General features: G+C 38.3%; 1 protein-coding gene across 7 annotated transcripts in view; it reads right to left on the reverse strand.

Moving 5' to 3' along the window:
- Window positions 1-295: 295 nt before the first annotated feature.
- Window positions 296-13,170, reverse strand: part of TCF12 (transcription factor 12) — a 174,017-nt gene continuing 161,142 nt past the window's right edge. For 4 of the 7 annotated variants that reach the window (XM_010571772.1, XM_010571770.1, XM_010571775.1 and 1 more), the window contains 5 exons: window positions 10,188-10,302; window positions 9,196-9,367; window positions 7,651-7,883; window positions 4,278-4,431; window positions 296-2,594 (listed from right to left, as the gene is read on the reverse strand). In XM_010571772.1, coding sequence (XP_010570074.1) covers window positions 4,289-4,431; window positions 7,651-7,883; window positions 9,196-9,367; window positions 10,188-10,302 — 663 coding nt within the window. In that variant the 3' untranslated portion in view covers window positions 296-2,594; window positions 4,278-4,288. The remainder of the gene's footprint in view (window positions 2,595-4,277; window positions 4,432-7,650; window positions 7,884-9,195; window positions 9,368-10,187; window positions 10,303-13,170) is intronic. The other 3 variants (XM_010571773.1, XM_010571774.1, XM_010571771.1) reach the window with 2 other exon arrangements.

A 13,170-nucleotide genomic window follows, 5' to 3' on the forward strand; every position in this document is an offset into this window, starting at 1 on the left:
AGGAGGCATGTGCCTACGGGATCAGTTTCTGCTCCCAGTTTGCTATTTGCCTGCACAGTCCACTTTCTGTGCAGCAGCAAACGCAGGTTAGGTACTGCTCCTCCTCAGTTCACTGGGAATTTCTGTATTGGCTTCACAGGGAGTAGTAACAAGACCTCTTGTGCCTGCAACTTCTGCTGTGTACCTTGAGAATTTATGTTAGGTTTTATTCAGATAAAGGCAGAAGCTGGTTTTGCTGGTGGTTTTCAAGGAACACATTACCTATGAGGAGAGAGAAATTTAAAAAACTCACTGATTTACCATGTTAAAAAAAGATGGCACATTTATTGCTACATAAATGTTATATACATAGTGTTTTCTGTTACATTGACAGAAATTTTTTTGAACTTCTTGCTGCTGGTTGGAAAGGTTTATCAGCAATACCTTGAAATTTGACACAGGGTACAAATCTGCAATAAACCAACAATGGAAACTGGAGAACAAGATGAGAAGCAATTCATCTCGGACAATTAGCTCTTACAATACTCCATAGGTACTACACGGTATGCTAGAACCCTACTATGGTCTTACAATGCTATTGTAAATTTCTGATATTAATGAACAGGTTATGGTAAATAACCCTACATTTTTACTACCTAATATAGTAAAATAAAGTAAGAAACTTTTTACTGAAAACTTTTTCGATTTCAAAAATCTAGAAAGAGTAATATTTAGAATTCAAGAAATTTTCTTACAAGATTATTGTATAAAAGACTAGCTACAGTGAAAAATAAGCCAAATGTTTTTTTCTTTCTATTTTATGAAGGAAAGCTTCTGGGCATACTGCAAAGTCTAATATAGCCAAAAAGACAACAAGCTTAGAAGGAAAAAGGCCAGGCAGTGGCACGTGATCACTTTCACACGTCATAAGCAACAAATTTGTTTAGCTGATAAACACTGAAATGAAGAACAAGGCCACAGATATAATCAGGTGTTATTTGATGACATATGCAAATTAAAGTAATAGAAATGAGTCCACTAATTCCACAAACTGTTTTGTTAGGAACCATCCAAAACATGAGCTTAAATTCATTAGTTTATTTTAACAATCCATCTTTTGTTCTTTCAAATGAAATGATTTCATAAAAATTACTGTTTTGTTCCTGTTTTGTGTGTGAACCAATTGCCAGTGATGAAAGATGCACTATATAAACAATAGCTCAGACAACCTTGGCTTAGGAAATTTCCTCCCATGGTCATTGCAGTGGAAGACAGTTTCCATGGAAGTTCAAAGGGACTTTAACCATTTCAACACGTCTGTGACAAAGGAATACTTATGGACACTGTTCTGGTGGAGAAACATTTAAAGGTTTAATGCTAATATGGCTTGGAAGGGGGTCATTTGTTTGCATTTGATTCACACTATTTTTTTTCTCCACTGACAAGCCATACAAAAATGACACGATAATTAATGTATACAGTAAGGAAAAATTGGTGACCATTGCTCTTATATTCCATTATGTAAGTAAGCCCACCTTACTGGTGGTTATATCATCACACTACCTGCCACGGTGAATTTAGGGTTTCACTATTCACCAAAATTACAGCCTGAAAAAAATCTCCTTTGTATTTTAATGCATTTTGTGCTTACGTACAGCTAACACTTTACATGTACTATATGTAGTACTTACTGCTCGGAAAACAAAGCAACTCTAACAAAGTAGATTCTCCCCACCCAATTTACACTTCACGTTACAAGCTTTACTATGAAGCCTAGAAGCCTAAAAAGGTTTTGTTTATAATTAGAAAAAAAAAAAGTTTGAGGAAAGTCTGAGGGAAAATAAAAATCACTTTTTAAATCCAAGAAATGTTATGGTCACAGTATTGCTCCTGCCTGCAGCCTTCACGAGGCCTCTCACTGGCTTGAAGCATGGAGCTCAGTATGGAAGGATAACTATGACCATAACTGTTCAGATTACCAGAGACCAAAAATAACATAAAAAAAGCTATACCAAGGAATAGTTTCCTATTGCATGGAAAACACTAGTCATATGGCAAAAGGAGAGGAAAGGACAACAAAAGACTTTTCCTTTCCTTTTTTAAGACACTAATAGGTACGCTGGGAATGCTACGGGTCGACGGTTGTCACTGCTTTGTTCTCTGAATGTGAACAGCTTTAGTAAATGCTGGCATCCAGCTGAAACTTTATCAGCTTTTAACATGTTAACTTTTCCCTTTATATGTAGACCTTTACAGTTCCATAACAATAAATAAAATTTGTAGTTACAATGCATTTGTCAATTCAGTTTAGGCACAAGGCAACTTCCACAATGAGTGGAGAGATCACAACAGTCTCTGATTGTGCAGAAGCGACACACTGCTTGCAACAGAATGATATGTTCAGAGTATTTCACGGGCTGAAATTCTATCTGAAGATCTTGTATCTTCAATCCTGATGCAGGTGTTGACCAGTAGCTTTGATCATAAGATTGCATTTGGGTTTCTTGCTTCAAGTGTTTTCTCCGGTCAGGTTTGTGTCTTCATATAATGTTAGTTGTCTGTGTCCTTGTGAAGAAAGGTCACCTTCTGTGTATCCTACCAATAATTCTGGAATTCTGGAAAGAAATTTGGGGGAAGAAACAGCTATTAGGAAGAGAATCAGTAAGGAGCATATATCAACACTAGAGAACCGATTGAAACTGTGGCATTTTCAGTCAGTTAAGTGCAAAAGAAAATCACATTGAGAGGCCTTGAAATCCTTCTTCCCAGAGATACCCATATTGAATATGACATTGAACACTTCACTCTCAGGAGCATTCTATTTGGACTCCCTGGATGTGGGAGAAAGAATGATCTGCAAATCTCAGACCTTTGATCTGTGTTTGACTTTGTTCTCTAAAATAAGCAGGAGATAGTACTGAATTTAATCACTGGCTGTTGAAGGTACGCATTGCCGTATACCTAACGAGCCTGGACAGCCTTTTCATGTCTAGATCACACTTTAGTCATCTTACAAAGTCATTACTATTAAAAAAGCAAAGATATGATAAACTTTTGAAAGTGGTTCATTGTATTAATATGGCAAGAACAGACCATGAAGTCTGCTGCAATTCAAGAGTTATCTGACAAGTGAGAAATAGCCTATTGCTCTGGTATGAAATAAAACAAATTAAAGAGATTCAAAGCACCTTGTTTTCCTAAAAAGAAAACCCATGTTTTTGAAGAAACATGTTTGTTTATGAAGAAAGAAGCTGACTATAAGGGATGGTGAAAAAGTGCCAACTCAAATAAGGCTTCGTTTAAAAGCCATTTTGCTGCTTTCTAAGGAACACCAGGGAATAATAAACTTCCATGGGATACATTCTGGCAAGATGCATGCCTTTACCTTAAGCTAAAATAGAAGCAAAACAGTCTATATACACAACAAGAACAAACCTCCCAAAACATAAAATTTAGTAGTTATGGATTAAAGTAAGGGCATTGAACCCAATCTCTTACTCTTTTTTAAAGTTGCAACAGTTCTACTGTTTTAAGAGACACAGAATACTCAGAATTTTTTCTTCCCCAAATCAAGTTTTTCTCAGTTATTTAAAAAACCCAACTAACCAACAACACATAATCAAACCAAAAGACTCAAACTCCTGTAAGGCCTCCCCATCATCATGTTTTAAATGAACTGTTGCGTACTGGACTACATGGGGCTTTTGGAAACACTGATGTATCTTGCAAAGCTGAAAACATTACTTTTTAAATCTTAACTATCTTCACTAATACAGATTGTGACTTAAGATAGTTAGCAATCTCTGTTGGGCAAACGATATGAGTTAGAATGACTGGCCTTAAGCCAGACAGCAAATCTCTTGGAGATGAGAAGTCTCTCTAAGTGTTTGTATCAGCACTGAGAAACAATACATGGATTTTTAAATGAACTAATGTGATATTTAGACCATTTAAAGATGTATAATTCATCTCTATTATGCTTGGCTTATCTAGCAAGCTGTTAACTATTCCTCTGATGTCATGCCAAGAAGGCCACCTGAGCCAAGAGATGTAGCCATTGGCAACAACGCATGGAAATGAAGAGACTGTAACGACAATTTCTTGGGGTTTTGTTTTATTATAAAACTGAACAAAGCTGCATGCTTTTGCTTATGCTCAGAGATATGAAAATACTTAGCAGCATAAGGAAGTTTGGTGCTAGCAGCAGCTCAGTAACTAAGATCAAACATATCTAGATCTCCTGAATTTTAGCCAATAAAAAGCAGAAAGAGCCATTCCCCTCTAGACAAGAGGCGTACCTGGCTGGTGTTCACATATGACCCATAGGGTTGGTAGTTTCACTCAGGCCCGGGTGGCTTCCTGGGTGTGGTGTTGGCGGCTCTGCCGATACGGCAGAAACTTTTTCTTCTTCCCTTCTCTTAAGGCAGGCTGCTTTAGGGTTTAGGTTTCGTTCTGTAACGGAAAGGGATTACACTGATACACCAGAGGGAATATCGACACATTAACCACTGTAGTCAAGACAGCTATGCAGACAAGCACTACTGCAAATCCTACCAGGCATCTCCTAAACTGGTATTTAAAAAAAAAAAAAGAACAAAAACACCAAACCCAAAAAACCAAACCCAAAAAACCCCATACCAACAAACTTTACTAGCTGCCTAGACAGACCTTCAAAAACCTTTAAAACAAGTGCCTCTCTTGTCACCACAAGTTGCTAAAGGGCAAAATAAGAACTGCCTGCAATCTACAATATAAACCAGAGATTTCTGTGTTTTGTTGGTATGCTGAAGTCTTACCAACCTTACTGACATCACGCTAGTTTTAGTAATGTTACTGCTTCTTTCTTCACCTTAAGTATTAGCCTGCTGTTAGAACAGGGGAGGTAGAATGTCCTAAGTCCATAGTTTTCTTCACACCCTCAAGTCTGTGAAATCATCTTGTGCCCATCTCAGTTAAATCGAACAAAAATGATGACAGTCACACAGAGCAGAAGGATCCCCCCCCCCCCAACCTATTTCCTCTCACATTAAAGTCATTACTTTGTAAGAGCCAGCTGTGGACTAGCTATCAAGATATTTCCATCAGTATGTTTCCACTTCCCCAATTAGCTTTAATAGATGGAGATTTGGATCTAGTTTTCAAATAATGACAGTTTCTAAAAGTCAACTGTTTCTGTTCTTCAAAATGGCTTTTCACGAATCAAAATATAAAAGATGTAAAACGCAATGGCCAGAAAGACACACAAAAAGTGTGTAATACATTTTACCAGCACATGTTGAATTTAATCAACATTTGGAGGTATTTTTCTAGCTGTCAGTGAATTCTGTTTTGCAGTTTAAGATTGCAGATACAATTTTAACTGTTAGAGGAGACTGCCAAAACTGAGCAGACAGCACAAGCCCTTCTCTTGCACTGCACAGGTGCCCCTCTAGTAATTACAGTTTGCTGACCCCTCTGCATTTTACAAGGGGTAGAAGCTAGCTAATCTGATAGAGGCAATTTTGGATGGACTTGCTAATTCTGCTTTCACCCAAGTCATTATCAACAGCCTCCTAATGCATTTCCAAAGGATGAGCACTCCCAAAGAGTCTACTGGAAAAAAAAAAACACCTGCTAACTTTTCTTAATCACAGTTTCTTTGTTTAAATGTGGCTTGCCTTGAAGCTTTAAAGATTTAATTATGTGGTAACTTTGAGAGGAAGTTAATTTACAGTGACTTAGGAAACAGAGATAAAAATGCTAGCCTACAGTTAGAGCTTAAAATCTGGAATGTTTCATTCTGAATAGCATCAATCACAAAATGAGAAGCTGCACTGCCAGCAGAGAGGGGAAATTGTTTATGCCATTACGTAATGCACTGATGAAAGCTCCACCGGGTGCCACAGAAAGCTCCGGTCACTCACTTCAGGAACAGAACAGGTGCAAAGAAAGACGGGCGAGAGGAAATGGGGAACACAGCCTCTCACAAGAGGAACGGTGTGCTTGCGATAAGCTTCCTCACATGTACAGAGAGTGAAAGGTGAGATGTAAACGTGAGGAGGGAAAAGCTCTCAATTTACACTACCTGTAGAATAGGTCCAATTTAACTGTAAGTACATTGAAAGGAAGATTTCTACCAGAGACATAAGGTTCAGAAGCAACCTCTGACCAAGGCAAAAGCGATTTTACTAATTTTCACACAGAGTTTTCTGTGGATTACAGAATCTGTGAGAGCGAAGAGATGGACTTAATGGTTTTTAAACATTAAAAACTATGCTTGATGAATGTTATTCTGACTTATTCATAATATTCAACCTTATCTTCCAGACTATGGCAAACATTTTCAGACCAAAACAATTCCCAAGATCAAAGTCAGAAATGCTAAAATAGGGCTTTACCATGGCACTAGTTGGGGGTCTCATCTGCAGAGTAACTTGTTCTCTATATGCCTTGGAAGAACTCTGACTGGAGACAGTGCGTTTATTAAAAACTGGGTCAGTAAAACCGCCTGAAAACAGCATCTCATCCTTACTACAAAGTACATAAACTTGTGTTATTTGCTTCGTCACTTTCAATAAGCTTTTGATCTCCTGTGCAAAATGCAAGCCACAAATTAGGAAATGGAGATGAAAACACAGTATACAAAAATAAAACATTAGCATCATTCAGTGACATCAGTGATTCAAAGATGTAGCATTAAGCGAATATGACCACTGACATCACCTATGACTGAAAGACTTTTCCAGTCACTTGATGCACTTCCAGCAGTGAGACACCAAGGAAGATGGTTATTCACTAGCCCAAAACAGCAAAACATGGGGATGCTCATCCATTTAAGTGCCAGCAGCATAGAGTAGACTATTTTAGTTGGAAGGGACCTACAATGATCATCTAGTCCAACTGCCTGACCAATTCAGGGCTGACCAAAAATTAAAAGCAAGGTGCCTCGGAACTTTAACATGTCTTTGACACAAGTTTAAAGGGAGGTTAAAAGTCAGCTGTAGCTTCACCAACACATGAGAATGGAACAGCTGAAGAACTAAACATGATTCCTAGAACTATCTTTCCTTAAGACAGTGAACTGCACAAAGAATTCCTTCTCCACCTACCCATAGGCCTATTATTTCCTTCCTGGAAAAATTTAAAGGAATCAGGGACAGAAAATACATGCAAAACCAGCCCTGATTCAATTAAAGTAGAAGAAGGTTTCCTCCCTCTTCCCCAGTACATGTTAAATGCAAAAACCTAAGTAAACGCAGTTAAATTCACTACATTTTAATATTTCAATTATGTGGCGTTCATCTTAAGACAGATCTCATTTTTGCTAAAGCTTCTGTACTACTAAGCGTGTGCTTGGTACAACTTAAAGCAAGGTGTGTCAATATTTTAATTAAGCAATTTACCTTGAAGTAAATTTTACCTATGAAAACATAAGTGAAGAGATGGCTAATTGCACAGGAAAAAAAAAAAGAAATCAAAGTATAAACCTCACCCCCACCTTCTCCCCCCCTCCACCTTACTTTTTTTTAAAGTAAATCTTTGCTTCTCCTAAAGAACTTCAACATCGTTACAGAACAGCAAACATACTTTTAGTAACTGGTGCATCTAGTTGTGAAGATTTCAAGAGACCAACACTGTTCCATGAAAAAAGCTACCACGCAAACTGCCACGGCATGATGACGGGCTACTAACCTCTCACTTGCTGCTCTAGACTGAGGATGACTGCCACAGCCTGGTGAAGAATAAGCAGTTTTGTCTGTGGTTTTTCACTCTTCAGATGAAGCTGACACATACGGCCAAGTTCTTTAAATGCCTCATTAATATCTCGTACACGCAAACGCTCTCTAGCATTATTTGCCATTCTCCTCTCCTTTTCTCTTTCTATTTTCTGCTCTGGGTTTAAATCCTCATCTTCATTAGTACTGCTGCAAGAAAGTATAAATAAAAGTACATTGAAATATCACCAGTATTTTCAAACAAGTGATCCTGCTACTGGTTCAAAATTTTCAGTTGATGAAATTAAACTTCTTCCCACTTAATCCATTTCATATTGAAGTATATTTAGATAAGCATTGATATCTTAACACTTTCTAAGTATTCAAGGTAATTCTTGCTGTTCCTGCCTTTTCCTGAAAATAAACATTAAATGGTTTCTGCCTGAAGAATATCTACAGATTATTGTCTACAGATGGTAAACATCTCTAGTAAAAGTGGCGGCAACACGCTGCCCCTTGAAGCCAAAGCCGTACCCAAACTACCACTTCACTCAATTACTGACAAATGTTCCAAATAGATAAAGAGGTATCTCAGCCATCTTGTCAGGTGAAGAATATATCATTTTCAACAAATAGTTTTTGCTAGTTTCCAATATATCAACTTATATAAAAAGGCATTCAAGTAATTTTCAATTTCACATGCTTATTAAAAAGTTTTAGTTTTCTTAAGGACCTTACTGGCCAATTTTAGAACTGTTTTTTCTTCTAATACCCAGTGTAGACCTAAACATTTATATTTAGAATTCTTCTATCACTTCAAATGATTATATTAAGTTGCATAGCCTTTTTTTTTAATATAGGACTGTCCAATTCAGTCTAAAAGTGTGCAAAACCTCTGCTCTACTAAAATTAATACATTAAAATACCATTAGACACATGTGATGGTATAGAGTCTGCTGCCTGTAGTTGCAAAATTCTGATTGTTTACCATTACCTCAAATTTCAATGCTTGTATCAGGCCTGTCAGGCAGATCCATTTTACCCAGTGTCAGCTCCAGGTTTTTGTCCGTGGCTTGAGAGGGGACAAAGTGTTTAAAAAGGATATTTACCTATCATACTCACCCCAGCCTCCGGGTCATGAGGCTGCCACTCTCCATCACTAACTGGCTCACATTTAGAAGTGCAGCCCTTGCCAGGTACAAAGTATCACAAATCTCTATTCTCCCATCCTCTAAAGCTGGGCAGGGCCCTCTGCATCTTTCACTGCTTATACGTACAGGCAGATATTAGGCAAGGCACCAACGTAAGGCAATGCATACTTTTCAGGTGATTTTCCTAGAAAATCCTCTCTGTTGTATTTAAATAGATAGAAATACTGCAAACTATTTATCTATTTCAGCTGCCTATTAATATATGCACTGAGGTAACACAAAAGCCTTGAAATAAATGTATCAAACTTAAGGACAACATGCAACAGAGCATTAATGAAGCACAAATTCTCTAGGTCATGTCAGCAACCCACCTTGTTCTGCCTCTAGACGAGACCTTGATATCCTTCTGGGAGGACTCGTCATCTGATTTCATGTCATCCGATGAGGGAGGTTCATGTATATTTTCATCCTTCTCCTTATGTTCAGACTTGATTTCTGTTGGACCTATAGCCACAGACTGGCTCTGTAAGCCACCTGACAATGCTGCAAGCAACCAGAGATCAGTATGAGTATCACAGGAGTGAAACATTTATAAGAGAATCTCAAGCAGATATTGTTGATGGAAGGCCAGAGCTGAGCAGAAGTCTGGGAAGACAACAGGAGGAACTATACTCTGTAGAAACAAGAGGAATCCCGGTAACACTGCTGTACTTGGACATGTGTCATGGGTTGTAAAGGGATCGTAATTCATGGAGCAGCTTGATCGGTAACAGATTAATCTAAGAAAAACACTGTTATAGACAAAAGGACGTTTAGCAAAGTAAGGAAATTTGCGCCTCACGTCTGGGATGCAAATTTAAGGGCAGAGCTGCACTGACATCGAGGCCTGGGCTCAGGCCAGATGTACACCATATACCTCCATAAATGGTGCAAGCATGCTAACGAATAAGCTTACTTCTTTAGGCTAAAAACTGAGGGAACTGTAAACACCTGTGTGGAACAACTTCCTTTTATTGGCTAGCCTGAAATCTGGCCTCAGCTCACTCTGCAACCCTCCTGGCCAACTTGGAAGTGGCGGCAGTACTGCAAACAGCTTACGGTTCCTTAAGCCGGAAGAATGTGGCTGTAATGCAGAGCCTTCTGGTGAAACTATACTGGGACAAGTCTGAGACAGGGATGCCCTCAAAGTTTTTTCAGGAATCCCCAACAGTGGTGGTTTATAAGATTTATAATTAATTTTTATTTCTCAACATCATCTATGTCCTTATCACCTGTGTTGATGCAAGCTCACCAAGATCTACAGCCTTATTGGCTCTGGATTATTGCAGGCCCTGTTCAGCATTTAATATTGCTAGAAAGTTACCTCTGTAGCTTTCTTGTGTTTTATGATTAAGTTCTGTGCTCTGAGCAGAAACTGTACTGGGAAGAACCGAATGGTTGCTGTTGAGGCTGACACTTTCTTCCCGATGAGTCCCAACCTAAAGCAAAGCAAAGCAAACATTTTGATTAAAGATATGATTCAAAGAAGTAGTCCAAAAATAGGAGTTTAAAAGACTTAAAATATTTACTGGATTAGAGACCCAAGTTAAAGTTCTAGCTCAGTAAAAGATTTAGTTGAAAGATGCTGTTACACTAAACCATTTGATTATGCCATACTGGATTAAGCTGTGTTCCAAGCAGGGACCAACACCTGTTTGGAAGAATGCAGCAGCCTAGCAAAAAATATTTTCACTATTTTCCCACAGAACACTACAGAATTTTCTCCTTGATTTATACCTGAGGGATGTAAGATTTGATTAACCTTTGATTGCTTTAAAATACTACAGCTATCAACTCTAGTACTTATAACATTTTGATCCTTAAAAGAAAATGACAGGGAATAATAGTCTTCACCACATGGGAAAGGTGTGTGTACCGCCCTACACTCAGGTATACAGATACATACACGCATATATTTACAAAACGTACAAATAACATCTCCTCACTTCTTGTTTGCTGAAGCAGGATTAAGAAAGAACTGGATCTAATATAAAAATATTATTTTATTCACTTTAATAATTCTCTCTCATTTTTCTCCTTCCTTAGCTAAATACATTTAGCTTAGTCCCATTACAAAATCTTATCATACAAAAATAATCCAGGCATCTAACTATTCTTACCACCTCTCTCAGTATTTTCTAATCTGCTCCTTCATAATATATGATGATTAAATTTCTAAGCAGCAAGCATTGAGATGAAGAGTCTTTAAAAGATTCTAATTTTGCATAAACCTGAATTAATGATACTTATGTAAGATAGCTATGAGTGCGCATACCTAGCTTGAAGAGGCAAATTTGTTAAAAAACTGCTGCTCAATATTAAATACTGTTATCCATGCAAACCTCTATAAAAAAGGAATAGTCTTTTGTTTGAAAAAGAGGTAAAGACACACTGCCTGTATTTAAATAATTTGGAACGCAGACTATTTAAAGCTTTTGATTCCTAAAGACACAAAAGTCCTTTAAATATTTATAATATATGCAAGATAATACAATTAAACAGTTAAAAACTGAACAAAGATGAAGGATTCTACTATTATTTGTATAGTTACAAAAATTGGCTACAGATGAAGCTTTTTAATGGAACAGTAGCAAACATGTCAACTAGAAGATTAAGCCTTTAATTAAATAGGTTTATTGCCTGGAGTTACACATGAGAACCACTGTTTTTCAATAAATCCTTCAATCCTAGTAAACTGCTGAGCTTTGAATCCCTCTTGAGTAATTAATGCAGCTTTTACCTTTCATGTCTTAGTATGGGTTTTACCCAGAGAGAGATAAATACCCTTATGCAAGTTTATCCTTTGTTTAATATACACTCGTTCCTGTAAGCTAACACACAGGAACAAGAAAGGAAAGGGGGGACACCCCCCCCCCCAACCCACAACTAATATCAGGTCATTCCGGGCTGCTATTTGTATTTATTGTTCTGCAGAAAATCTCCTCTTGTATACTGCGGAATATCTATTGCTATTTAAATATATTTTATCTTCCCTTGTGTGTAATAGGCTTTGTTTGTGAGAAGTTCTACTATGGATACAGTCATCTCGGCTCTTGCGAGTGTCATGAATTCACTGGGAGTCAGGAGTGGAGCCTGTGTCTTTCGGCCTATGAGACAAAACTCTTTACAAGGGGAACATGAAACTCATTCTCCACACTGAACTTCCAAAAACGAGTCTTTCCCTAATTCTTCCCCACAGGTTGTGTGCTTTATTTTAGTCTTCTGGTCATGCTTAGTCCTAACACATGAGGGTGCTTTTATTCAAGCTACAGACTATTAATCATTTCAGGGCCAGGTTTGTTCCAAAACTCTACTTCTTAAAAAAGGCAAAAATTTCTTAAAGCTGTGTACAAACATAGCAGCTGCCAGAATGCTGGCAACTCTCAAATCTAGAGCTAATTTAGAAGTGATAGATTAGGAAGTCAGTTCTGATAAAGGTAGAAACTAGATCAGAAATAAAAACTGAATTCAAGTCCATGTTCCAGTCCTTTGAAACAGGCTTACAAATTCAAAGCATACAATTTAAATTAACAAGATTTATGCAGAAATCTAAAGAGCTAAAATGTTACAAAACTGACCACAACTTGAATTTTTATCTCTGATCTATGATGGACTAGAAAATGCAAACGGGCAAACAAAAAAAGACCCCCAAACCAAAAGACTGGCTGAAAGTCACTGTATCCGATAGGAAGGGCAAGAGCTCCATTTCCTGTAAGCACAACTTAATCAGTGACTGCTTCAAGGTACCAAGTTGGATCTTTAGTATCTTAAACATCGAGTTGAGAAAATTTGGTTTGCTTTTCCTTCCCTCGACTCCCACTTCACAGAAAAACAGGCTCCCCCATCTGCATTTCAATGGAGCGCAACCTTGGGCTCCCTTTAAGTCTTCTGAAAGGCATTTCATACCATCAGCTCCACCGCCTTCAGAACAAACGAGCTTGAGACATGTCTTATTACTAGTATTTAGAAGCGACTCTCAGTCAGATCATTTCCTAGCGCTAAGGGTGGCCGGGGCAGACCGCGTCCAGCTCCCGGGGTGGTGACGACCTTGCAGCTCCACAGCTTCTCCTCGGGCTCTCTCTCGGGCGTCAGGGCACTCTTCGCTATAAACATCCCCGGTATAAACATACTGGTGAAATATCTGCGGAGCATTCGCAGAAGCGGTGCCGCCCGGCCCGGGCGGGGGCAGGAGCCGGCAGCCGGGGTCTGGACTATTTCAGCATAGTGACGTTAGCAGAACTCCCTTTGTAACCCGATTCCTCCCACAAATGTTTCTCTCTCGTTTCCCGGCCAATTCCGCTTCCCCG

This window comes from Haliaeetus leucocephalus, unplaced genomic scaffold (genome assembly GCF_000737465.1).
Source record: "Haliaeetus leucocephalus isolate CR32 unplaced genomic scaffold, Haliaeetus_leucocephalus-4.0 Scaffold339, whole genome shotgun sequence".
Lineage (NCBI taxonomy): Eukaryota > Metazoa > Chordata > Aves > Accipitriformes > Accipitridae > Haliaeetus > Haliaeetus leucocephalus.